Below are 26,873 nucleotides of genomic sequence, written 5' to 3'. Positions count from 1 at the left end.
GCAGCAAGCAAGCAGGACAGACAAAGCTGCTGGAGCCCTGCAGGGCTGCGGATGTGGCCGCCCCTAGCACCAGGCATTCCCATCTCCGGGCCCCTTCCCTACCTGAGCTGGGGCTGGGACCCCTGCATGAGGCCCCCAGCACCCGCAGAAGACAGGGGAAATGTTTTAGCAATCTTCCTCAGGAAAAGGCAATCTCACATAGTTAAACTGTAGCTTGTTATTAAGGCAATGAAGAGCGTACTTTGTTAGCAGTCTTGTAGGTGATGCAGTAATTGCCTTGTCTTCCTCCTGAAGCGCTTGATTTTTTTCCTTTGGCTACTTCCCTTAGGCAGGCAGTCTCCCTCCTTCACCCTCGCACCTCTGCTGAGCTTCAGGTAAGTGCCAATAATTCACAGATAAATAGATACAAGAATAGCTGCGACTTCCATTTGCAAGAGGGAGATCTTAAAGTCACGAGACTGATAGCAGCTTCATGAAGACAGGCAAAACAAAAGAACAAACAATTTCAGAAGATGCAAAAATGGGGAGAAAAGAGACAAAAGGAGGAAAAAGCAGTGCTGCTATCAGCTCCAAGGGCTTCCTGTCCCCAGGCCTGGATCTTCCTGGAGCTGCCCCCAGGCTTTGTTAGAGCCAGCACCACTCACACGACTTGTCCTGTATCTGGGTGAACCAACTGCAACAGCAAAACTTCCAGAAAAGCAGGGAGTTGCACCCACAGAGCATTCTGGATTTGCATAGAGGTGGCTCCCCAGGACAAAATCCCTTGCACTTGCTGGGCAACGAAGGAGGAGAATTGAGAGAAAAGGTTTGGTTTGATCTGAAGAGTAAGACCATACCTTTTGCAGGTGATTCTGTGGGTACTGGAGCTGCTTCCCCATGGATGGGCTCTAATGCCTGGAGCCTTTGCTGTGTAGCAAGGCAGGAGTGCCAGCTGAAGCCCAGCAGCTGCAGCCCTCTCCATGTAGGTTTCTGGGATCATACATGTGTTGATTTTACACATTTTCTTCCGTGACAGCACTTACAAGGTGTTTTTATCCTGGGCTAACTACAGTCAGAATACTGCAGGAACACGGTACTCCTAAGACCACTGCACCTCTGACAGACACAGGTCAGTCGTTTCGCAGTTGTGGAGAGGAGAGCTTGTGTAAACCCCACTGCTTCAGGATGTGGGCCAGAACATGGAAACTGCTTGTGCAGAGCAGGAAAAGAGCCTTCACTGCCTGTGCCAGAGAGAGGGACTTACACGTGGTAACAGCTAGACAAAATGCACCAAAAATCGGTGTGCTCTGAAATGTTGGTAGGAGAAAGTGAGGACACTTGGGACACTGGGATGCACGATTCACTTCAATAGGAATGGAGGCAGATTTTCCATTAACTCCTGCAGTGGGTAGGAAGGCTGTTGGAGGGACAGCCTCTTGCCCCCCTCACACCTCTGCTTTTCCGCTGCTTTTCCCACCAGCTCCCTCATCTGCCACCCCAGCCTGGAGACGTGCAAGACTCAGGGTGGGTCACTTTCTGCCCTGTCCTCATTTTCCTTTTATGTTCCCTCTGAGCTGCTGCTCAATGACTCAAAGACGTTCCAGCACAAAATGACCTGTCACTCACTCCCTCAGATGGTTCCCAAACTTTTTTTTTTCCTTCTTCCGGAGGCAATGGACTGATAACTTGCTTTTTCCAAAACTCTAAGGCACCTGACTGAAGGCTGCGACCCCTCAGTGAAGGTGATAAATTATGAAGAGATCCACAGCGTGAGAAATCTTATTCTGGTAGTACATTTGATCGGTCAACAGACAAGTATCTAGGCATGCACTGAAAAAAAATACAACCATGTAAAGGTGACTGTGTAAACTTGCAGGTATGAATACTTCTTAATGAAATATTTCAATGCTTTCTGGGTACGTTGGTATGTAGTGAAGCTAAATGGAAAAATTCTTCAATGTGTAAGAGCTAATATACTGGACTGCTACAAATACAGGTCTGTTGTTAATCCACTGTTGTTAATGCAAATTTGTATTTCAAATCATCTATATGGCTTTTTTTTTTTTTAAACGCATTTAAGATTTGCTTCCAAGCCACAATTTCCAACATATCACTGTCCTTAATGCCACTCAGATCATGAAGTGACTCTTTGCCTAAAGCCCATCTTCAGCAAGAATTACAGCAATTCGGGTTGGCACTTACGTGAGCCACCCGCACCGCCTGGGCCTCGAGCAGCTGGTTCCAGCCTGCGTCTGCGACAGAAGCTGCGAGTTACACCGACAGGGAGGGAGATGTTGCAGGCATTACCGAAAGCCTCTCCATCCCGTTTTGAATGCCTCGTAGCTGTTGAAATACAGGTGCATTTGGACCCGGTATATCTGTTTTCCAAATGCCTTTTGTAGCACTTCTTGGCTGCTAAGAAAAAAGGGGAGAATCCTCAAACATGTACCAGAAACTGTGATATTATCTTTTTCCACCTGCACAGTTAGGCTGTTTTCCCTAGGAGCTTTTAACTGATACAGGAACTATATACTATGCTGGCAAAGCACTCCCTGGTGTGACTGCAGCTATGCCAGCAAAGCTGTGTTTTGTACCAGCGCAGGGCTGCTCTACCCCCACTCCCAAGTGGGACAAAACAGCATGGAAAAAACAACCGCACAGGAGCCACCAGACAAAGGCCCCACGTCGCGCTGCAGAGCTCTCAGCTGCAGCCCTGGCTGGGTGCAGCCCCACCTTGGGAAGCTCAGCCTGTGCAAAAAAGGGCCAGAGAGCAGCGTGGCACTCTGGCACAGGCTAAGGACCCGCATCTCTGGGAGCTGCGGATGTCCAGTGTGTTACAGATGCAGCTCCATGATGAAGCACAAGAGCAGGCAGCTCTCCCTCTGCTGCCTTGCAGCAGCTTTCACCCCCACACCCACAACTGGACTTTCCTTGACCCATCAGAAAGCCGATGCCAAGTGAGCAGCATCCTGTGCCGCAGTGTGTGCTGCAATTATAACGACGACTTTTCATGTGGGCCTGCTTATGTCACAAATACCATCCCAGAAGATTCATGCCGAGGGTCCCTGGACTCTGGTACATATTGTCTTAGAAAAACAAGGAAAGCAGCACTTGTCTGTCAGTGGTCAAACACTACCCAAGTGCTGCAAGATGTGGAGCAGCTGCAGGAGATGAGCACAACTCAATTTTCTCCCAGCTCTGCGTCAGACCCCTCTCTGGTCTGACTTGCACTGCTCACAAACAAGCTCATATGCCAGCAGAAGAGATGAAGCAGGGCCACAGCCCTCACTCTCAGGCTTCAGGCGCCCCCCACATTTTAAAGCTAGGGTGGAAAACCGAACTATTGCTCTCTGCCACCGTTGCCCTTCTTCCTGCCCGTGGGCTAGGCAGGGTGCCAGGCAGATGCACCACGCAGCTTAGGCACAGGGCTGATTGGCACCTCCAGGCTGAGCTCGGGCCCCAGCGCCCTGGCCCCATGCCCACCTTCCCAGTACAGGTGGAGAAAATGATGCAGCTTGGAATAGGATCCCCACACAGGGAGATCTCCATCAGCACAGTGAATGTATGCCTACTTTTAGCTAGTCAGCAGGGAGATGCTGAGACAAAGGCCCGTGCTTCAGTACACCACCAGTAAAGCAGCTTTCAGAGCTGTGTGGAAACATCACTTTACCCTTGGGATACCCAACACAGGAACTTTTTCTGAACAAGCTCACATCATTCCAAACCCAGCGTCAGGCAACAAGCCTCCCTTTCCAGTACCCCTGTTGTGAGAACCTCTGCACAGAACTGCTGCCTTCCTTTTACCACAGAGGAAAAGATGGCACATGCGCCGTTACCAGAGCCCTGATGAACGTTCCCCGATAGCTTTTCTTGCAAGGGCATGTCTATGAGCCTGTACTGCAAGACACTTCCATTTCACATCTTAAAATGTTGCCCGTGAGTTAGGAATATGCATGCATTATAAATGAGAATAATGAATTGGTGATTTCATTATCTAGTTTTTCAGCACATACGCATCTGTGCAGTGGCTTATGGAGAAATAATCAGGTAGAAAACTAACATTTTCTTGAAAAAGATCATTTTAATAAAATGAGTTTGTTGCATAAACAACGAGCTAAGAATTATCTAGATAAAAACAGAACCGTTCTCTTTGAAATTAAGAAATGCTATTCCCAGTTTTGTTATAGTAGGGCTCAAATTTATTTATTAAAAATATTTTTGAGCCTAAAGTCTTTCTGAATGTCCATGCAATGCAATTTTAGTGGCATATCTGATAGATAAGTCTCTTACTCTGCTGTTTGCCCCAGATGGGATGTTACATCATTCTTTCCAGAAAGCTGAAAGGTTTTCTCAAGCTGGAATTTGTACCTGCTCTGGTGCTTCCTACCAGGGATAGCCCTATCCTGGTCATGCCCAGCAGCCCTCCTTTACGTGCAGCATGTCCCACTGTCTTGAAGGAGCTACATGTGCACACACAGCTACCAACATCAGCAAAGATCTAACCACTGAAAACATCTGCAGTGCCAGCAGTCTGTGCCCCTGCACTTGTCCATAAACTTGCGGTAGAATGAAATTTGGGCACCGACTATGCTTCCTTGAAAACATTTTCTACAAAATATCATTTACATTCTCCAAGCCCAGACTCAGAACAATGACAACCAGTAGTGCTCTAGATCAGTGCAGAGATTTGAAAGGCTCTAGATATTCATCTTTGCATCTGTGCTGCAACCTTGCCAAGCCTTGTACACCATGTGAATGGGTAACCACATTCATTTCAGCTGTCACAATTGCTGAACATCTTTCAGGACAATTATGATTCATTCAAGTAGGAGGTGCCATGAGAACTGCATCTCACTAACTTTTCAAAGTCCCTAAAAGGACTGTTTCTCTGACTGGAGATACAACTTACCTCATTACCATATGGTATGTTTAAAATAAAGGAAAAAAGCCTGCTAATGAGCTCTGTTAGGCTGTCTAATGGCAATTTCCAGTGTCGGAAGCATGGCAGTTACACAGAGATACAATACCTGTGGGCCTAGAAGCCCATGTGACAGAAATACACCGTCCCCATCCAGGCCCTACAGCCCCGATCCAGCATTTGCACATTTGAATGCAATCCCAAAAGCTAATTTTTTGGTATTGAAACCAAGAAGCACAGAGATAGGCTCAAGGCACCCATGACCAAGTCCCCTCCATTCTTGCTGACCTGAGTAAAGGTTAAGAGTGCCCCTAAGCTAGTACCTCCTTCTCGTGCCCAGGTTTGTCACGGATCTTCTTACCTCACCTCGGTCCGACAGGGGAGGCGCATCCAGGAGAGAACAACGCCAGGCACAACAACAGGGCTTCTGCTTCTCTCCCGTTCTTCCTTCCTCACGGGGTGCAGCTCTGCTGTGGGGTGAGCCATCGTTTGGCATGACTTGCACGTGTGAGCCAGCAGCGGTGATACAGCACGGACTGACAGAAACTCTGACACTAAGCTCATGTATTCCCTTTATTGAACTGTACTAGTTATTGCAATCAGATTAAGTCACATTTATAAAGCAGACCATCCAGTTGCACTGAAACCGATTATATTCATTACATAGTTTTAATCACTGTCCGGTGAACTGGCAAATCCAATCAAAGCATTAGTCTTTAATTAAAAAAATTTAAAAGAAATATTCAGACAATAGCCAAGCAATCACATCACAACGCACAGTTACCTAAAATTGCAATTAAAAAGCAGTTTAAAAAATATCACATCTAATTTTTAACTATCAATATAATACAAGAAGCAACAAAGGGCAACAGCATCAAAGCAGATTTATCTAACACTATAAATTCAGTCAGAAGCAGAAGCTCTAAAGTACACTAGCTGAAGCAGGACAATAAAAAATACTGAGCATGGAATACTTTTAATCTCTCCATTAATATTCATTTCCAGCTGCTTATAATAGCAGCGCCTCATGGCCAAATCATTAGAGTTTTACATCTGGGTTGCAAATGACACTTTGATTGGATGTAATGTTCAAATGGTCCTCCCCACTGTGCCACCGTCAAGTCTTCTGCAGAGAGGTGTCCTGTAGTGCCAGTGGCTCACTGTGCGTGCTGGCTCAATGTGTGGTTCTGGAAAGACGAAAAAAGGAGACGTGCATAAGGGGCAGAATAATAGAAAGCATGCCCGTACCCTCCTACTCAGTACCATTTATGCAGAGCTCGACATAAAAGCTTCTCAATTATTACAAAACAAAATGCAATAAAGAAAAAGTACTCATAAGTAACAGCTGCCAATATGACACATTTGCTTTGTTCTGATAGATCTGTTAATGCTGGCATGAACTTAGAAAAAAAATTCTACAAGCCAAGTACAGCCGTGAGGGTTTCTTTTTTTTTTTTTTTTTTCTTCCTTTCCTCTTTCAATACATATAAAGAAAATGGTAACACTTCACGGGCAAAATCTGCCTTTAGGGATTCCCTTAACTGTAACAATTAAAAAAAAAAAATCTGAATCGCTGTGGGAACCCTTGCCACATTTTACTCTTTTATTCTCACTAGTAACGGGTGCAAGTACTGGCAGAGAGGCACACCAGATTGTGACGCATACTTCTCAGTCCAAGAAATACTTCAGCAATAACAGCTGAACCACCAGTTCAGGCAACGGGGATATTAATCCCCGGCAGAAAAAAAGACTGGACACTTAACCCAGAAGTTACATCTCTTTAAAGAACTGGCTTTGCTCTACACATTTCTTACAGCAGGTTAGTCTTTTTGTTCCCTTTCTGGTAGATCTGTAACAGCCTCGTGTCATCACGGTATCTTGCATCAGAGGATGCTGACCTGTCCTGCCATTTTGTGCAGGAGCCAATGAAGAGTGAAGCCAATCTTAGAGGCACATTTTCAGAGCAGCGATCACCTTCGTTTTGTGTGCTGACTGAAACCCCAGTCCTATGTATATAATCATAGCTTTACTTGTATAATTTTTAAGTATTGGAGCAACTAGTGAGGCGCTTCACAGTGAGCTTTTGTTGGGCATTCCCAGTTATAAAAATCCACGTGCATTATTTCAAATCTGTGCAATTTCACTGGTCTCCATCCGCCTAAAAACAGAGCCGAGCAAGTCCGTCAGCTTGAGGAATACATTTTTAAGCATGAAATTAATTTTGAATCTGATTATTTATTTACAATGACAGTGCTTTAGAATAAAGATATTTTAACTTTTAATAAATCATCTGGCTCTTCTACGTTACCCACAGTTACATCTCAATTCAGAGGAAAAAAGTGATCTCCACTTTATCCAGAGATGACATCTCCCTAATGAAAGCCGTCTGTGCAAAGAGCTAGCGGGCGGCCTGCGATGCTCAGGCAGCGATGACCCCGTTTGCAGCCGGCATTTCTGGACTGTGCACTCCCAAGAGCTGACCAGCAGGTGTCAGAAGTGCTGCTGACTTCCTAAATCATGTCAAAAGTTATCTGATATTGTACGGACGGGCAGCAAGGAAACTGCACGGTAGTGGTCAGGCTTTAACGTGACAAAAGGTTAGAGAGAAGACAGAAGTAGTATAGCTGGAGCACACCCAGAAGGATCCCTTGTGAAACTAAATGACAATCAACGGATGAAATAGCAAAATAACTGTATCTTGTTTAGCCTAACACTAGCCCTGACAGCACAGCCCCAGCCAGCGATGCTAAATGTTTCCAAATCAAAGAACAGGAGCACTGTCCAAAGATCTGAAAAGCTTATCAAGGGATAAAGCGTTATATTAAAATCATGTCAAGTGAAGCGATAGAAATGGCTTTCCTGTTAGACCATTTAACACCACCAAACATAAAAACCAACGGCTTTTCAATTTACATTTTTACTTCTCATGCTATACATGGAGACTTTCCTGGCCTTAAAGAGGAATGACCTTTGCAGTGCTGGATGTGATTCTCAAATCAAGTAACAGAGTTATAGAAAAGGAGGAACGGAACCCTATAGACAAGGTGGCAGCACTGACAAGAAGCTTGTCCAATAAACCTAACCAGAAAAACATTCAAGTGTTAAAAAATACACATACCACTCTGTGCTCAGGCAGTCCTGAGCATTTTAACAATGGGTATTTCTAGTGCACTTCATTACAATTCTATTTTTAGGTCATCCTGAATATCAATAAAAGGAGCGAAAGGTTTACCATCTTCCAGTCGCAAGAAGGGCTATTCACGGTAGACAAATCCATACTTATTTAGGGAGTGTCATTTAAGAGATAATGCACAATCAGCACTAGATGCATGACGCGCAGTCTGCAGGCAGGGACTATGATTTCAAACTTGTGTGGCTGCTGCATTGATTACACCAGGCAGGTCAATAAAGGAATGGTATGTGGCTCTAAATCTGGTAATGAAGCTTTCATTGTGAGCCCTCCCTCCTCAAACGTAGGTTAATGATATGTTCTGAACACTCCTAATACAATGAACGTACTGGTTTTGTGAACACAGTTCACATGAAGAAAAACAAATCCTGCAGCCATTCAGAGCTGAATGAGACAGGAGCTGAGGAACTAAACATGCTACGGATCCAAGTGTAAACGTATACACGCACACTGCATATGTAGATCTTTATTTCCTCTTAATATCTTGGGAACATACCACTTATTCCCTTTGCAAGGGCTCCTGGCAATCAATATGGAACTAATCAAAGGACCAGGCAGTTAATAAATAGAGGCCCATCTTACAAAGGATCTCACGCCTATCTGTGGTGCCTACAGACACAAGAACCCGTATGCACCGGACCCCTCCTCCGCCTGTCAGAGAGGCAGATCCTGCCCGCGCCATGCCCACACGAAGCATACATCCTGCCCACCCACGGGCTGCTGAGCACCAGACACCAAGTTCCTGCGTGGACAAAAGCCACGAAGGCCAGGAGGGACACAGAGTTTGGAAGTGTGTAATGCTGCGGGCATGCCTCCACCCAAGCACTTTCTGTTGGCTGATCAGCAGACTTCATACCCCTTTCCAACAGGAGGGCAGGCTAGCAGGAAGCGGCTCTGATGTAATTTTTCAGCTCTAGAGTTTATATTTAAAGAAAATAATAATCTTAATGGTGATTTGCAAAGGACAATAAAGCCGGCACAAAAAGGAGGGCTCTCCAGGCATGCTTTCGCATGTATTTGCACGTGCCTACCTGCACACAAGCACATCCACACGTGTACGCACTTGGGGGCTGGCAGGAGGCAGGACATAATTTGGAAGCTGAGCATTAAAAATGGCTCTTTCCAGCTCCTGTTAGGTCCCCAGGTTTATGCATGGCTCACAGCTGATACCCCACAGAATACATCATTCTGAGACATTATTGCAGCTGGAAAACTCTACAGCAGCACTGAGTCACCTGTCAAGATCAAGTAAGTCACAGCTTATTTATAGGGCTAGGTTGGGATTCCCCCCCCCCTTTCTTACTAAGGATGCAAAATGGATAGCAATTCTGTTCACCACGTCATTGGGAAAATGTGGCCACCCTGAGCCCCAGGGCGGTCTCGGTGTTTAACTGGAATTTTCTCCTTGCTGCACAACCCCCAAAGGAACTATTTGGGGAGTATCTGTGACCAAGGAACTGGGTGACAGGTCTTGCAGGAAATAAGATTTCGAGGAATGGTTGATTACTGTCCTTGTACATACTGATCACCCTCCACGTCGTCCCTGGGGACACCCCCTGCCTGCCCTTTGGATGGGCATCAAGCCATTTGTGCAGGACATCTACAATGAATGTTTCTCTCCTTCTACGTGCATTATTATGGAAACACTAGCACGACATTCTCCATTTTCTGATCACTATGTCAAGAAAAGCATCAGGCTTGAAAGATGATCCCTTACAGCAGTTAAAGGAAGTCTTACGAGCTATATAAAGATCGGGACAAAAAACACAGAAAAGCAGCACATGGCGGAGCAAAGCTCCAAGCCAGGCAGTCAAGCTGGGAGTCTCCCACACTGCAACAAAATTCCCTGCCAACAAGTCACAGGTGTACTACACAGGAGCAGGTGAAAAAAATAAAATGCAACTGCGAGGGGTGTGATAATGGTTTGAGGCCATAATACATCCAGTCTGTAGTGCCATTGTGCATCTGTTACGTATTTAGGTGTTTCGTACCAGCCGTTTCGGAGGTGCACTGCCTGCGCGTGAGCACACACACCCACAAGCCTGTGTTATGTTATGCAGGGGTAAGAAATGGCACAAGGCTGGCGATGCCCACCACCCCCCAACAAAATTCTTCATCCTTCTACGGTTTTACATAGAGGCTGGGACTCAAAGGTTATAAAGCCTCTCTCTCATTCCAAATGCCATTAAAATGAACAGAAACGGTTCCTCAAATCATTTTGATAGGAATTATGGAGATAACAGGTTCACCTGACAAACGGCCAGCGTGAGACCCAACTGGTGATCGGTGCCAGTTGCTGTGGCACCACAAAGCCACCTGGACTGGAAGCGCCGGCTGCAGCGGTGCCGCATGAACACAGCTGTGTGGTCACACAACACTGAAGGCAATTCCTGCTAATCGCTGCATTTCCCCAGAGCGCAGGGTCCTCCAGGTCCAGGCGAGAGCCCCAGCAGCCCCTCTCGCTGCTGCTCCCCATGCCCAGGGCAGGTTCCCTCCCTGGAGGCTGCACCGGGCACTGGGGGCTCCTGGCTGGCAGCGACTGCGCTGTGCCCCCTCCTCTGTCCCTTACGGAGCAGGGCTGGGGGGAACAACCCCTCCATTTAACATCAACATGTGTAGTTTCTAGTCAAAACCTAAACCTCACATTCAGCTGCTGGCTTGAGACCAAGGTTCAAGTCTCACATTCAAACATATATGTATAAAAAAGCCCAAACAAGAACTCCAAACTGCTACAAACAGAAGTTGCAGTGTCTAAATATTTATGAAATACCATCTGCAGCATTCTTTTTTTTTTTTTTTTTTTCCAAATGCTTTGTATCATTTGAATTCAAAATGGCCCCAAAATTTCTCAGGCATTATTCCTCCCCGTACGTACACGAGCACGCACATGTGCGCAGGTAGTATCTAACAGCAATCCATACAGATCAAAATCTTTACGCCTTGACTTTATAAAGAGATTACTTCAGGCAGAGGACACAAAACGACCCCTGCTTTAGCCACTGGAGATTATGCTCTCTATGGAAAGCTGTGAGCCTTAAATTGGTGCTGCTCTAATCCTAAACTGGAGAGGCATTCAGGGGATGCCATGACCCAGAAGAGCAAGGGGAAAAAAAAAAACAACTAAGCGGAAAAAAAAAGCACACTCAGGAGAGGGGGAAAAAGAAAGAAGGGGAGAGAAGGAGAGCAAGCTTGGTTTACAGGATAAGCCTATTTATTTTTATTTTCAGTTTTTGGTTGTTGCTTTCCCTTTGCTATCAGACTAAAGAAAAAGCACCTTTGCACCCCCTTGCACTTTGTATGTGCTTATTTTTAGAACTGTTTGACAATTATCCAAGGGTCTAAGACTAACAGATGGCCTGTCTTAAAGCCTCATATGTTCACTAGTTTGCACTTCTGACAAACAGTAAATGTACTCAAGAGTGTGCCATAAACAGGGCTGAATGAATACTCGGAACACAATTTAGTTAATACACTTCATTAAAACTGATAGTGGTAAGCAGTGTTTCCCATAAAACCAGGTGTTAATTCCCCTTCCAGTTGTTTCAGGTACCTCCTACCCTGTGACATTTATATGTTTAGAACCCCCTTTTCCAGGAAATACAGCATGGCTTCTTCCCTTTCCCCTGGCACTTCACCACATAAGATGCTTGTAACAAGTGAACTCCAAGTTATCATGGTACTCAATAAAAAAAATTCTCAGGCAAGACAGGTTCATGTGTCCCTTCTTTATCTGAAGAATCCCTTGAAATCGAGGTGGAGGCAAACGAAAGGTGGCACATCCTTTGTGAAAGGAGAAGTCTGCCTGTGTTACTGCCTCCTTCACATCTCTGAGCATCTGATAACTTGCCATGCGTCAGTCAGCCCCAGTGCTAGCACACTTTGAGATGGCACTTCAACAAATGCAGTTAGGAAACTGTCCTTTACAATGCACTGAACAAAAAGAAAGAAAGAAAGAAAGAAAGAAAAATCACTTCAAGTGTCTAAGAAGATACATCTGGAGGTTTGGTGTCAGGTGAAAGCTAAGCTGGCTGTTTCCGATGGGAATATTTGCACCGCAGTTACTCCGATGCACAGACTTGGTTACTTGGGGCCAAACCCATCTCTCACCAGAGCACAGGAACACGCCGTGATGCCAGTGGGAAGCCGGCCTGTGGCCCTGCCATGGCTCCTGCCCACAGGGCGGGCTGGGCAGCCCACGCCACGGCAATCCTCCCCCCAAACCTGCCCGGCTCCACGCGTGGCACCAGCCTCCCCGAGCAGCCACGTTGTCTGAAGTCCATCGGTTCTGAACTCCTAGAATATTTACAGGGGAAAAAAGCTGATCCGCACGTGACCGACTGAACACTGTTGGTTTTTTTTTTTTTTATAAATCTCTTTCTATTGCTTGCATTTTTCTATATTGAAATGCAAGTGCCCAGGCATTGTTCCTTAAAAACCAGACACATACGCACAGGCACCCCCCCACCGCCTGCCTTTGTTCTGCCTGCACGGGGTCTGTGGGCTCTGCTGCTGTATTGGACAGCCTGAGCAATACACTTCCTCGATTTTATCTCTATACTTAACACTGCTTTTGTTAATTTTAACATAGTCTTGAATTTTGATAGGCATTTGTATTATTCAGGGTGTGAAAAATTACCTTTTAAAAGAAATACCTTCCTCATAGCTATTTTTCCCAGTGCCAGCCCTTTCTTGCACTAGCTAAGGATTTTTTAGATGATTTATGAATTTAATTTCCCTTCTAATTCAGGTTGCTCCGTCCTAATCAGACTTTGACAACTCACCTAAGGTGTTTTCCCCTTTCCATGTGAGACTAATAACTCTGTACCAGCAGTCTTCCAGGCCTGCCATCTCTGTGCTCTCTAAAAACTCAGAACAACACAAGGCGATCCCATTACAAGAGAACTCCGAATGCTAGTTTAAGCCTGGCATAGCCTCTCATATTTGATTAAATATCTTACTGGAAAGACTGTATGCTCCTTCCAAAAACACGGGATAAAATGCTGAAGCACAAAAGAAAACCGAAGCCGTTGGGAAAATTTCCTTACCACGGCACTTTGGAAATAAAAACCACAGGAGAATATATTATTAAGAAATAACCAGAGCCTTCTGTTAGAGAAACTCACCGTAAACACACTGATTCACGGAGGCACCCAATGAAACAAGGGAGCTAATAATACCTGTCCTGGGGGACCGCGTGCTCCCGAGAATTTTACTCGGGAATGCAAATGCACCTGCATCCGGGCGGCTCGCAGCCTACGGTGTGCCACGCACAAGATCAAAATAAGCTGAGGGAAGAGCCTTGCACTTCTTGACGTGAAGGGAGGGGGACAAATTTAATTACCGTTATCAGAAGCACACAAAACAGTATTTTTGGAGCTCCTATGCTCCTCCCTCAGCCCCCTGGGGTCTGCCTGGGCCAACCCCGGCGCTCCTGCAGGCCCCGAGCAGGGCTGGGAGCAGGACGCCCGCACGCAGCCCTGAGACTGCCCGCGGTGCTTCGGCCTCAGCAGGCGCAGTCCCCATCTCTCTGGGCCACGGTTGCCCACACAGTGGGCAGCAGTCCCCAGACCCTCTGCCTGGGCCCGAAGTAACCTCCCACGCTTCCTGACAAACACCAAAACTTGCTTCCAGTCCGTTCTGACACTTGAGCCAGGGCAGGCAGAGGAAACCCCTACTGCAGACACGTACAGCCCTGTCCTGCGCTACACCGCCAGCTCCGCGCCACGTGCGGTGCCGCCCTGCTTTGATCCGCCTCTGAGTGCCAAACAGGGAAGCGACGCATTTCTAAACCATTTGCAAGGCAAAACCATTTTCCAGGAGTCCTTCCTAGTTATTCCTCTCAAATATGCGATTTGTCTGGAGCCTATCTGGAGCATTATCTTGTTAATCCCTCCTTGGTCTAGGGTAAACCAGGCTGCAGAAGCCTTGGTCGTTTCTTTGAGGGCTGGCATCATCATTACGGGACCCTTCATAGCTCTTCTATAAGCACTAGATTTCCTGATTTGCTCTCTGTTGTAGGACCAGGAGAGCATCCTCTCACACTTTTTTTCCTCAAAAACTACTTAAAGCTAAAGGAAATGCTTTACATAGTACCTTTAACACTCACCAGTCACAATGCATAGACAAAAGCTTCATTGAAGGGCTGTTTCCATGGGAATATAAGCCAACAAAAGCCAGGAGATTCAAAGTTGAACCTAAAACTGGCTCCTTAACTTGCCCCGCTGTTCCTCAGCATGCCGAGGGTCACTGAACAGCATCTGATTTTTGTAGCATTTTTCCTGGAACAGTTAGGGGTTCCTGGTGCTAAGGACTGGGTATAAAACAGTCTCAGCCTTGATTGTCAATTTTAATGCAAAGATGAGGACACGTCTTGCAGTCCTCACTCGGGGAAGGCCCTCCATTGAGGACAAAGGGGGCTGCACCTACTGGCCCCCGGCCAGTTTCTTCAAGGCAGATAAATATCCCTGTCACGGGACACCCGCATCCTGCTCCACCTGGAAATACAAGCAGTCAGTGACCTGCCGCCTGGGGCGTAAAGGCTGTTACCGCCCATGTTCTATCTCCAAAGGGGTACAAGATCCTCCAGTGCAATCTCGGCTGTGAGGCAGCAAGGCCCAGTTTCCAGAAGCACTTCACCTGCCTCCCCGTTAGCGTGCACGCCACCGGCAGAGCAGAAGTCTGCAGGGCAGACCGTCAGCAGCCCGCTGCCTGCAGGAGCTAACCCCAGAGGCAGGTAGTGTGAAAGAGCCAAGGACGACCGGTTCCCAAAAGGAAAAGCGGGGCCAAAATATCCCCAACGCGAGCCATCGCCTCACAGACATCGCGAGGAAACAGAGGCAATGTCACTGCGGTACGTGCATGGGACAGCCGTAGCTGTGAATACGACACGGGATTTTCCAGGCAGTGCTATTGCATCACAGGTATCTGGTCGTCGGAAAAGTTGACTTTTAAGCAGCAAGATGCTACATTTTAAACAAGGACGGTTTTCTGCAAAGATTAAGAGCACGTGTGAGCCCCAGAGAAGGAATTTTCCCCTCTACCCGTTTTGGAGACACAATGGTGCAACGCACCAAGGACAGATACGCTGTGTGCAGTCCAAGCTCAGTGCCCACAGCACGTGCTCAGCTGTAATCGTGCCAGAAGCGAACGAGGGGGCTCAGCGGTCGGGCACAAGCTCGCTGGCTCCGTGTGGGCAGTGCGTGGGCTGCTCCTGTGCCGTGCAAAGCCGGAGCGACCGGGCTCTGCGGAGGTGACCTCGGGGTGTCTGTGCCACCTGCCCAGGACATGGCACGGAGGACACAGAAGACGCTCTGCAGAGAATTAGCTCAAGCACGGCCAAGTGGATAAGCTCAGGACTGCTGCTGCCAAATCTGGGCTCATGCAGAGCCAGGGTGACGAAGCCTTGCTGAACCCAGGCTGACCTCGCACAAAGCCACGAGGCGTCTCCACGCTGAACCCACCAGCAGGCGGGGTCTATCCCTATCAGCTAGATTTTTCCAACAAAGCCCCATCACCTCATTGTGTACAGGCTGTGCAGTACATTGCAAGTTATTCCATCAATATGAAACGTGAAGAAAGGACAAAGCATTAGCATTCAGTATGTTCGCATTTACTGTGCGAGTCAGGTCACTGCACACGCGTGCTCACCCTGTGCACAAGCCACTGCCGTGCCATTTGTGTTTTACATAGGCAGAAACCACAGAACAGGCTCAGTCTGGGAACAAACTGCTTTCTAAATGATATTCCTTCCCTTCTCCTCAGGTCAAGGTGTGATACAAAACTATTCTCAAAATATGATGTTAAAACAGAGCAGTAGTTACACAGGCATTAGCACATGACTGACTGTACGGCTCTGAAAGCAACGTCAGGAAGAGCACGGCCGTGCTGAGCACCCTCAGCCTGCCCCACAGAGGCACAGAGGTGCCGGCAGCCACAGTCCCACACGCGGCCCAGCTGCAGGCAGGCAAGCTCCCAGCTCCCAGCCTGCCCGTTCCTTCTTTGTTCTCGCCCAGCCTCATTGTTTCCTGCCCACTCACCGCACGTGGCCCGTGTCCGACCTCGCGGGCACCGGGAGCAGGCAGGCCAGCGAGGAATGAGCCGGCGGTGCTCCCGTGCTCCTTACGGCGGCACCAGGAAAGCTTGCCGCAAGGCAGGACCCTGTCCTCAGCTCCATCCAGCAGCAACGGGGACAACGCTGCTCCTGCCGCCTCTCTCTGACCCAGGAGACAAAGCCACGGGTTAAACCCCTGATCCCTTTCTCAGCTGCTCAGAGGTGTACCCAAGGCCTTTCACGTTTCTTCATGAAGCTATTTTTCAGATTCCCTCTAATGGCGGTAGTGGCAGAGGCTCCGCCGGCACCGCAGGGGTAGGAAACGGCGGCACGGCATCAATCCAGGATTTCCTGTCTGAAATGTAGGCTTCACATCTAAAATACAATTCACACACAACGTCGGTACGGCCGAGGAAACACAGGACGCTTGCCATACATTTATTGTCTTCCTGGGGAAATGATATAGAGGACAAAAGAGACTATGTTTACTCCCTCCCCAGCTGCTTTTACAATCTAATAATTTATTTCTCCTGGACATAAATTTCAGATTTAAACGAAATCCCTGAAACCTAAAGATGCCACATGGTAGAGGCTAGGGCAGTATTTCTTCCTATTTTGGAGACAGAGTGTTTAATGCATTGCTCTGTTAACCAGTAGCCTTAAATTTCTGGGGAAAAAAGGAGACAATTAGACTGTGGCAGACCCTAGATGCAAATACAGGCAACTGATTACCGTCCTCATACACAGAGTTAAAAATATCTGGTTATTGAAAATGATTTTCGTGGCCCATTGGGGCTTATCTAGGTTTGGGCTGAGATGTTTATTTTTTCTGCGGCAGCCGTACTGGGGGATCCTTTTACAACGTTTCCTTCCACTGTAGCTATATATCATTCACATCTCTGACTGCCTTCCTGTGATGCAAGAAATCTCTGCAATTAGAAAAACAACCGTCTTCTCTTTGAGGAAAATAAAGCAAAATAAATAAAAGACCTGTCCAAGCCAAGCCAGCAGGTAAGATAGCAGTGTTCTTGAGGCAAATGCAAAAATCCAGGCTATAAATTTGTGTTAACTGCTACAAATATATCCATCTGTTCACAGACTAACTAGTGACTGAAACTGATGAATCCACTGAAAGGTAATTTTCAAGTCCACTAGCGTCTGTCCTCTTCTAGAAATAAACGCTTTTCAGTAACTGTGCTGCTTTTGAATGCCAATTTCCATTTAAGTAGGCTTTGGTTTTGGCTCTCGCCACAATAAATAAATAAATAAAATAGTAAATACCTTTTCTTTCCAAAGGTCAAACTAAGCTTTTAAAGAACAAGCAACATTTCAGCAAGCCAGAGAGGACAAACCTGCAATCAGATAGATGGTGTGTGCAGTGATTGAGAACCACGGCTGCCCCGGGTTTCTTGAATGGGCTGCAGGATAGAATTTGGCACAAACAGCCCGATGTTAAGCTTACATCTCTTTTACTGCAGACAAGAAATTCACTAAAATATATAAATAATGAATGTGGCTAGGGATCTCTGCTGGTACTACTGCTGGTTCTGCAAGATGCAGGAGCAGAATCACAGACTGCTCCATGTTTTTGTTATTAGAGGATCCTTGTTCTCCGACAATAAACACGGAATATTTTAACTGAAATGGCTTCTGCAGCACATACATGTAAGTTTCAGCTCTCTGAAAGTGCCAGCAAATTGCAGGAAGATAAGTTACAAAGACATACCTAATTTGCTGTGATGAATTGTGTGCATGCTTCAGTGATCAAAACTGCAGCTGAGACCTATTACATTTAATGATCTAGACATTTCTTGTGAAAACACTCAGGCATATACTGTTATGTCTGGACAAGCATCCCCGTTTTGCTCTAGCAGCAAGCAAATGAAGAAACCGAACTTTTAAAAGCATGCTGTACTCCACCTTGGATGAGCTGCTTAAAACGGAGGCTGATCAAGCTCCACGATTTTCCTTAAATAAGGCTTACGCTCTGCCCTTTCCAATGCAGCATCCCTGTTCCTTTGAAAACTGAAGCCAGTTCCTTTGGACGATAGCGACACTCACAGGAGGAAACAGAGCTAATCCCTGCTCAGCACCCAAGCTACGCTCCCCAGCAGCTGCTACAGCAGAAGAAAATCAAAGTGCCTGCGTTAGAGATCTCTCCCCATCAGTGAATACAAAGACACACTGTGACAAGACTTTTGTGTGTGTGCAGGGGATTCTTTTCTTTGCCTACGTACTACAGAAATATTACTTCTATTATAAGGACCGTGCCCAGCCTGGAACGGCACGTGCTGCTGAGCCTGATGGTGGGAGGGCTGAGCAATGGTACCTGGCTCTGCCGTCCCCCAGGACGCCGTGGCCGCGCAGCCAGCTGTGCTGATGGGCACGCTCGCAGCCCCGCAGCTTGCGGCCCCTTTGCTCTTGGCTCCAGGCAGAGCAGAAGGAAACAAGGCTTTCTGCCACCTTCCTATGGGGATAAGAATTTCCCCTTAAGAACACACGAAGGACTGCTGAATAGGTCTGAGGTTTCCCAAGCTCTCGGTGTGGCTCCTCCGATATCTTCCTGCGTGGATTTGGGTACATTGCTCGACTTCAGCCTTTCCAAACTGGTAAAACCAACCTTAGGAAGAGTGCTGGTATGGTTAACTCATTGACAGTTGTAAAATATAATAATAATAAAAAAAACACAAAGCAACAACAAAAAGAGAAAAATAAACAAAAAAAAGCAGATCTAGAGAGAGAAACCACATGGAGCATTCTTGCAACCACACACCCAAGAGCTCCTTTTCTCCCTCCCCGGTCAGTTTGACCAGTTTTCTATCATTCATTGTTCAGCAAAATGGAGCAAAGCACATCTTGTGCGTTTGACTCCAGAAATAAGGCTTCCAAAGTGCTATTTCATTCACCTGAGAAGCTGCTAAATACAATCACAGTGGTTATTTGTGATAGTGTGGTAAAGAGTGAAGAAAAGGTATTTGCTAATTGTTGACATAACAAAATTAATTTTCCATCCCTAAACTTTTTCTCATCTCTCCTGTGAGCTCTGATGCAATGTTACTGACTGGCACTGCTGAAATGCCAACTTGCATTTCTCATCCTTAATTTCTCTCTAAATGTCATTAGTAATTGTTATTGCCAGACCAGAGAGTGCAATCTGGTCTTTCCGAAAGAAAATCTATTTCTCATTTCTTCTCCCGTGCTTCCTCCTTTCGGCTAAGGATGGATGTCGAACATAGCCCATGCGTCCTGTCCCCAATAGGATGGGACTGCGTTAGTGTTTCTGGAGGTAAAACGTTGCTGCTTTATTTATTTATACAGAGAATTCAGGGATCTTTGTTAATACCAAGTTGTACATTGAGAGCAGTCGGTGTTTCTGAAAGCTGGGCTGTAAAGACAAGCCTTAACTGAGTAACGCCAACAAGTGCGGGAAAGAGCTGTCCTTTAACACGCACCTACAAACTCCTCTCTGGAGTCCTCCAGAAATTTCCTTGTTTTGGCAGTTGGTCATGTTATAAAGCTTTCCCCTTTTGTATTTGACATATTGCATTTTTTTTCCTCTCTTTCTGCCCCATGGAAGAACCAAACCTTCAGCCAGGATGCGTGAACTGCAGCTAAGGTCGGTCAGGATTACCGTATCGCACACTCCTCGCGCCCACAAGTGGGAATGGTTTCCACCCCTAGGTGCGATGGGGAGGCTGGGTGGCTGTGCTCGAAGCCAAACCTGCCAGTGCCAGAGGCTGGGTCCTCGTACACCATTACACACTGCGCCAGTGACTTGCACGGCAACGTGCAGGACCCACAGAATTCGCTCTCCAGTACCTGGGGGCGAGCAGTACCTCAGCACTTGGCTCAGCCTTGGGAGGGACGGCGTCTGCCAGGACAGGCCCTTACAGGGGCTCTCCAGAACCAGCGCATGCTACACACACGTCTGTGTTGTGTTTTGTAGCGTACATAAAGTAATCGGTTCAAAACTAGGCTGCATTTCCGTATCCACTGACTAAAGGCATCTTAGCTCAGAATAAATAGACATTTGGACTTTTCCAGCCAGGAGTTGTGCTTTCAGTAAACACAATTGATGCATATACATTGTCTCTTGGCGGCTTACACTCCCGCCCATCTGTTGGGATGGCATGGTGCCTACGCAAAAGTTGGTTGGACCCTTGCCCTAGGGCATAGATGACAGGCACCGACGGGTTTAGCTGGGCAGCCTGAGCAGCGCGTCCAAGTGCCATCTCTGCTGCAGGAAGCCCCGTCTGTGTGCCAGCGCTGCCACATTGGAACGACATGCCTCCTTACACTTGGTCACACATGTTGACACTTGGGTGCGCTTAAGTGCATTAATGACTCAAATGCTGCCTTTCACCTGGCTCCCTTTTTTCCCACCCCCCGCTCTGCATCACTGCCGGGTTTTCTGCACTTGTTAATGCCAAGTCGCACACACTCTGTTAGCCAGGGCTGGCCACAGAACAGCGTTAATGGGGTAAGAAATGAAGGAGGGTTTTTTTTGTTGTTATGGGACAGGCTACTCCTATTTCCAAGCGTCGTCTCCGGTGGGTCTTTGTAGACTGGAGAGATCTCTCTGTGCCTCACTAAGACACCTCAGAGATGACAAAAATGCGGCTATATATTGATCAGAATATTCATTTGAAATGAATAAGATGCTGCACCTCATCACCATGGCAAACGCAGGGCAATTTGGGATTGCTGTGCCATCCTCGCCCAAAGCAGGAGAGGCCAAGCAGCCCGGCTGTGCCAGGGCACCCCCACCCCCAGGGCAGGAGCCACCGCCCCCCTTTGTGCCAGGAAAGGAGGTGCTGCCAGGTGCACAGCGAGTGTAAGGGCCCCCCGCCTTCACACACAGCATTCACCTCAGTGGGAGTCAGGCCCAGGACAACACCTCAGCCACGGCTCCTGCACAGCCACACAGGTATCCCCACGTAGTCTGCAAGGGCACTTCCAGCCTTGGTCATCCGACAGCCTGCTCCTAGCCCCGGATCTGTACGCAGCCATGGAGACCTCCTCCGCTGGCTTCGAACACGCGTACCGACAGCCAGAGAGGCAAAATGCTTCATCGCTGTGACACGGGAGCAGAGGTAAAACTTCTGGTTCCACAGTCCGTAAAGAACGCTCAGCAGACAGACTCAACATGATGGGTATGTGCCTACAGCACTTTTAATTTTTAATTATTGTTAGTTATAATTATCTGACTGCGTCTGAATGAAACCCAGCAATATGGCTGGAATAGATTGTGGTATTCTCGTAATTTATTAGCTTTGTAACTACTAATAATTAAAATTTAACAATACTCTAAGCACCATAGCAACATTTTTTGAGAAACACTAGCCAAATCCGCTCAAATAACTGACAAGACCATTTCCAGGATTTTAAAAGGAGGAAAAACATTGTGCGTGTATGTGTACGTATTTAAAATGCAGAAATGTAAATTCTGTTCAAAAGAAAAAACAGATTTTTACTTACAGAAAATTAATTCTGCACAGAATTTTTTTGATACTTCATATGAAACCTAGAGCTTGTGGTTTGTTTCCAGCAAGAGGCTTCTGTGCTTAACATCTAAGTCATGCACAGCCAGTCACGCAGGGTTAGGTAAGTGACTTTCAGAGACAGATGCATGTTAGGTTCTGTTTGTCCTGCCATCCTCCCATACCCCCAGGGAAAAGTATTTTCTGCAACATCATCAAAATACCACCGATTTGCATTTCTCTCACTGACGTCATGGACACTTAAGCCCAGAAGCACTGAGATATTTCAGGGTCTTGCAAGCTCATTGGGCTGTTGGCAAGAAAGATTTTACTCCTGTTTCAGTAAGCTTTCCTCATACCTCCAGCAAGTAGGTGAAGCCCATTTTTCAGGTAGGAGCTGGAGACGTTAACCACCAAGTGAGTTTGAATAGCTGGGTGCAGACCCGAGACCTCTTTAGTCTCTCCTCTGCGCTCCAACCACTGCTGGTAAACTGAGCCCTGCGGACTCGCCTGGGTGCAGATGGGCCATGTACGAGCCCAGGGGCCCTCCTGCTCCCCACTTGCTTCAGAGGACACCGCAGCACGGCCCAAGGACCGTCAGTGTGAGACGCTGGGGTTGTTGCTCCTTCTGGCCCCACCAGCGGTCCTGCCGGGGAAGCCACCAGGGCTACGGGCAGCACCTCAGTGTCCCCATGGGGACGCAGCGCACCCTGCGGGGCCTCGCTGTGGTGCCCTGCTTTCCTGGGCAGGGTACAGCGCTCCAGAGCAGACTCATCTAACATCAAGCTGACATTAAAAGCAGACTTTAAACAGAAAACCTGCTTAGGGCTTGATCTGCTGTAATCAGCGGAAAGAATCCCAAGGACTTTGATGTGGACCAAATCAAGCCCCTGGAGGACGTTCGTGGTAAATCATTATTAATATAATGAGTGCAATTTCTGTGCAGCAGCTCATGCCTGTTTATAGATATATGAAAATTGCCAGCTTTTCACATAAAACAAAATGAGGAAGGAGACAGACCACAGTGTTAACCAATGAGCCATAGTAGCCACTCTCCTTTTGATACACGTGCATTTAAAGAACCTGGGCACTTGAAATGACAGCAAATTCCTCCAGTGAAGCTCCCTTAGTTCAGTAGCTTGACACATCTCCAAACCTGAACAGAAGAGAAGGCCCTTTATTCATAGCAGGCAATAAAACACCTGAACACCTGTGCTAGGAAAGACCTGGCAGGTACCCTGCTCCCTCGGTACCTGGATTATTTGCGCATTGTTTATTGTATCCCTTGCCTTAGTTTTCATCAATTGTAATCATTTAGAAGGAAACGGTATGATTAACAGTACACAAGCAAACAGCAGGAATTAATCCTTTAAATGCAAATACTTCACTGGTTATGTGATGGCTCCCTGGAAAAAGCAGTGGCAAAAGAATACCTATGAAAAATCCTCCTAAAGTTTCTTCAAAAAAAAAAAAAAAAAAAAAAGAAAAGAAAAAAAAATCACTGTTCAGTCCCAGTTTGCTCAACATAGCTCCCAATGCAAGTGATCGGGCAGATACATTGCCCAGCTGTGAATAATGCCTCAAACAGAGTTCTCGTAATTCTCAACACCCATTACATACCATGATTTCTGACCCACCTCTGGAGCAGGCAGGGCTCCCTACTACACTTTACAGAGTAAAACCCAAATCTCAGTTGTCAAAAAGAGCCAATTCACCCCCCCCGTGCGCCACGGTGGCTTCAGCTGCCTGGTGGCAGGCAGTCACCTCCTGACCAGTCCTGCAGAGCAAGCTCGGTTTCAAAGGGATCCTTCTGCCCTACCTGCGAGGGCCCCCCCAAAGCCCACCTCCCCACTTGTTTCAGTAAGCACACTTCAGCAGGAGGAATGAAGTGCCACAGCCTTGATGTATTATGAATTAGGTATAAATTTACTTTTTTTTTCCAGGGTATTTTCACCATATTCATGGATGTCAGTCTCTGCAAACAGGATGTGAAAAGCTAGGAGCTGCCTGCCTCTCCTCCCCTGCCCTAAGGGCACGCTGGGTTATCACACATCGTTTCCACTGAGTTCCATACTTAACCGTACAGTGTTTTGTTTCCTCATTTCCAATGAGATAACATAACCCGTTAAATAACTGTTCTCTTTTCCTCTGGCAGTATCAGCATAACCTCACTGACTCATCACTCCAGATTCACACCAGAATTTCCACAGCTTATTAAGCCAGCCCTATTCCTCCCAGCTTCCTTAAGCCTTGGTTTTATGGCTCCATCAGACAGCGCAAACAAAGCATAAACACAACTGCTAGTTCACAAACGAAGAGAGGGTTTGAGAGTTTTAAGTGTTCTGCTGCTGAAGCAGGATTTGCCCCAAGCACCAAGATGTATGCTCAGAGTGGCCACCTTTTTTCCATCACATGGCACACATATGCCCTTCTTAACATGCATTATGTTCAAGATAACTGTTTGAATAAATGTTTACAAGTCAGCAGGGCTAATTCCTAGCCCACGACATCTCTAGAAGTTGCCTTTTCCTGCGCTGCATGTCATTTTCCCCACTCTCTTTTTCCTTTCTTTCTTCTTGTAAGCATGCCTCTCAATTTCTTCATGAAATATTTGAGTGTTCTTTTCCCCCCCCCAGAAGTATTTTCAGTGGTTTCATTTAAAAATACAGAAGTAAACAAGGCATAGGTTTGTATTTTGACTAAAAAGGAATAGTTGTTGTTCTACACCAGTGGGAAAGCAAGATCAGAACTGAGAAGTCAAATCCATCAAGCAGAAGCATTTGAAGGACGGTGATTTTCCCACCGAAGAACAATTGCACTATTAAGGCTTATGCACATTTAACTCTAACTAGCAACCGAACAACTGGCTCACTAAAATAATACTGAGTCTTCCCTACTTCACAGGAATATCACGCACAGTTGAGGAATTTGGAACAGATAGCTTGCAAATCAGTAACCGGTGAGATAATCGTGCTAGTCAGACCAGAGCCAGAGTCTTGAGCATTTCTAACTGATTTATACACAAATCTTGTGTCCTCCTTGGCTCAGGTATTTGAATTAATAAAATCCCTGGCATCAAGGAAACACCTTTTTGAGTGAAATAAGGACTGGAACTGTGCAGCTAAGTATTGAATTTTCATTTAGCCAACACCATTCTGAGCGACTTGTGTAATTATTATAAGCAGAGAAATTTTAAACGCACACCAATCCTGCATGAAAACTGGAAAATTACAATGACAATTTATCTGATTAAGGCTGCTATTTGCAGCAATTTTGCTATGCACAGCACTTCAGAATTGAAACACTATGTAATTAAAACTGTTAATTGCAAAAAAGAAAGGGCCACTGTTAAGACTATAATTTAACGAGGTTCTCTTTATTTGACCATCTGATTGTAAAGGTTAATGCAGTGGCCTAGGAAGCCAGCACACCCATTTTAATTGTGCTGGCATCTTGACCAAACACCACTTTAAAGGAAAAATGGGAGGAAAACTCAGAGCTGGCTTTGCAAACCACTGCTGCCTTCATAAAACATTCGTAGTGACAACACACAAGCCAAGATCTGCTGACTTTATTAAAATATTAACAAGGTATAGTTAAAACTTTTGTACACTTATGCAAATCAGGTTGCTAGAACAAGGGAAAGAAGAGATTCCCCTGGGAGACAAAAAAATAAAATCAACAAAGTGAAAAGATCAACCATCCTTCCACAGCGTGACAGCACGACACAAGAGGCAGCAGCTTGGGAATTCAGCAAGATAAATAAAAACCCTCCAAAGTTTAAGTAAATCACAGTTTATAAAGCTAATAGATTTAAATGAGGCATACGGTACCATCCTGTAAAAATACTGCGTTTGCCAGCAGACAGCAGCGGTATTTTTGTGGCAGTGCTGTGCAGGTAAACATGCCTGACGAGGAAGGCCAGGGCAGCAACCTCCCTGAGAGCCCTGTGAAAGCTGCAGCTCAGCAGCCCCTTTCCCTGGGAGGCAGCACACCCACAGGACCCGGCTCTGCTGCTGGAGCAGCACAAACTCAACGCCCCACAGAGATTCCAGCATCTAAGGGTTTAGCATCAAAGGTGCCAGTGTGATTTAAAACCCAGCCTCACCAGCATGGCTCCAAGGTGATCCCTGGGGTCAGGACCCCAAGAGCAGCTCCAGCAGCACATCCCAGTCAGGGTCTGGTCCCAGCAAAAGGCTTGCCGCAGCCAGGAATGCAGGACAAGCACCAGCTTTGCAGGGGCTAAAACTGAAGGGACTGTAGCCCCCCAGCAAGCAGGATGTGATGCCTGGTTTGCACAACCTGCTGCTTATTAAAGTGCTATTGCCTTGGTGGAGCCTCTAACGAAGCATTGTGTTCAGCTGCACCAATGCTTTGCTCTTGTACCTAGGTGGGGAAAATTCCTTTACATGCGACTTAGCAGCAAGGAAGGGGAGGGGGCAGCCTACCATTTGGTTAGTCTTTGTATGTTAATCAGTCCCTAAATTATTAATAGAGAAAAAGAAATTATTTACAAGGTGTTTGACGTAGACACGTCAGGATGTAGCAATTCTACTGTCAAGAGAAATACTCAAAGAATCGTGATATCTGTCTTGTCTTATTTATTTATTGCAGCCATGCTCTGAGACCCTTCTCTCCTGATAGCACCCAGGGCGGCAGAAGGCGGCTGAGAGCCTGTTTAAGAGCAGGAGCAGAGACCATACTGGGGCTATGCACTTTTTCTAAACGCTGCACAAGGGTGATGGTTGCACACAGACAAATCAAAGGCTTTAGCTTTGCTTTTACTCCTGTTGCAAACATACCTGGAGCTCTGTTTGAAAGAAGAACTTCTGTGGGCACTGGGAACAGTCATAAATTTTATCTTCCTGTCCATGGACTGCAAAGATGTGCTGCTGCAGTTTATTTGCCTGTACAAAAACTGAAATAACATAGAACGATTAGTTAGGATTGCTTCATATAACACATCCCATCTTGAAGTACACTTTATGATTCCAGAGACTCTAGAAAATCCAGGGATATCAGCCAGAGAAGTGCCAATACGCTTGGTTCAGCAGACTTTCCTTACAAGTAGTCAATTTAGAGTCTCCAGGCTGGCAGTCAGCTTACTTCTAACAGACTCTAAATCCTGTATGGATTTTTGATATTTCACATAAAGCTAACACTGTCCACGGGTGACTGGAAGAACTCAGTCATCAGGCTGAGGAGAGGACGTCACTGCTCGGGCAGGGAGCCCTGGGCCCCCGGCAGGTGCCTTGG

General features: G+C 46.6%; 1 protein-coding gene across 5 annotated transcripts in view; it reads right to left on the bottom strand.

Annotated features, from left to right (window-relative positions):
* Positions 1-5,452: 5,452 nt before the first annotated feature.
* The window catches only part of ZNF423 (zinc finger protein 423), a 211,916-nt gene continuing 190,495 nt past the window's right edge, over positions 5,453-26,873 (bottom strand). For 4 of the 5 annotated variants that reach the window (XM_035336783.1, XM_035336782.1, XM_035336784.1 and 1 more), the window contains 2 exons: positions 26,420-26,535; positions 5,453-6,084 (listed from right to left, as the gene is read on the bottom strand). In XM_035336783.1, coding sequence (XP_035192674.1) covers positions 6,055-6,084; positions 26,420-26,535 — 146 coding nt within the window. In that variant the 3' untranslated portion in view covers positions 5,453-6,054. The remainder of the gene's footprint in view (positions 6,085-26,419; positions 26,536-26,873) is intronic. The other variant, XM_035336785.1, reaches the window with a different exon arrangement.

Source organism: Oxyura jamaicensis, chromosome 11 (genome assembly GCF_011077185.1).
Source record: "Oxyura jamaicensis isolate SHBP4307 breed ruddy duck chromosome 11, BPBGC_Ojam_1.0, whole genome shotgun sequence".
Taxonomy (NCBI): Eukaryota; Metazoa; Chordata; class Aves; order Anseriformes; family Anatidae; genus Oxyura; species Oxyura jamaicensis.
The sequence above is the reverse complement of the archived record's forward strand: the minus strand, read 5'-3'. Positions and strand labels throughout refer to the sequence as shown.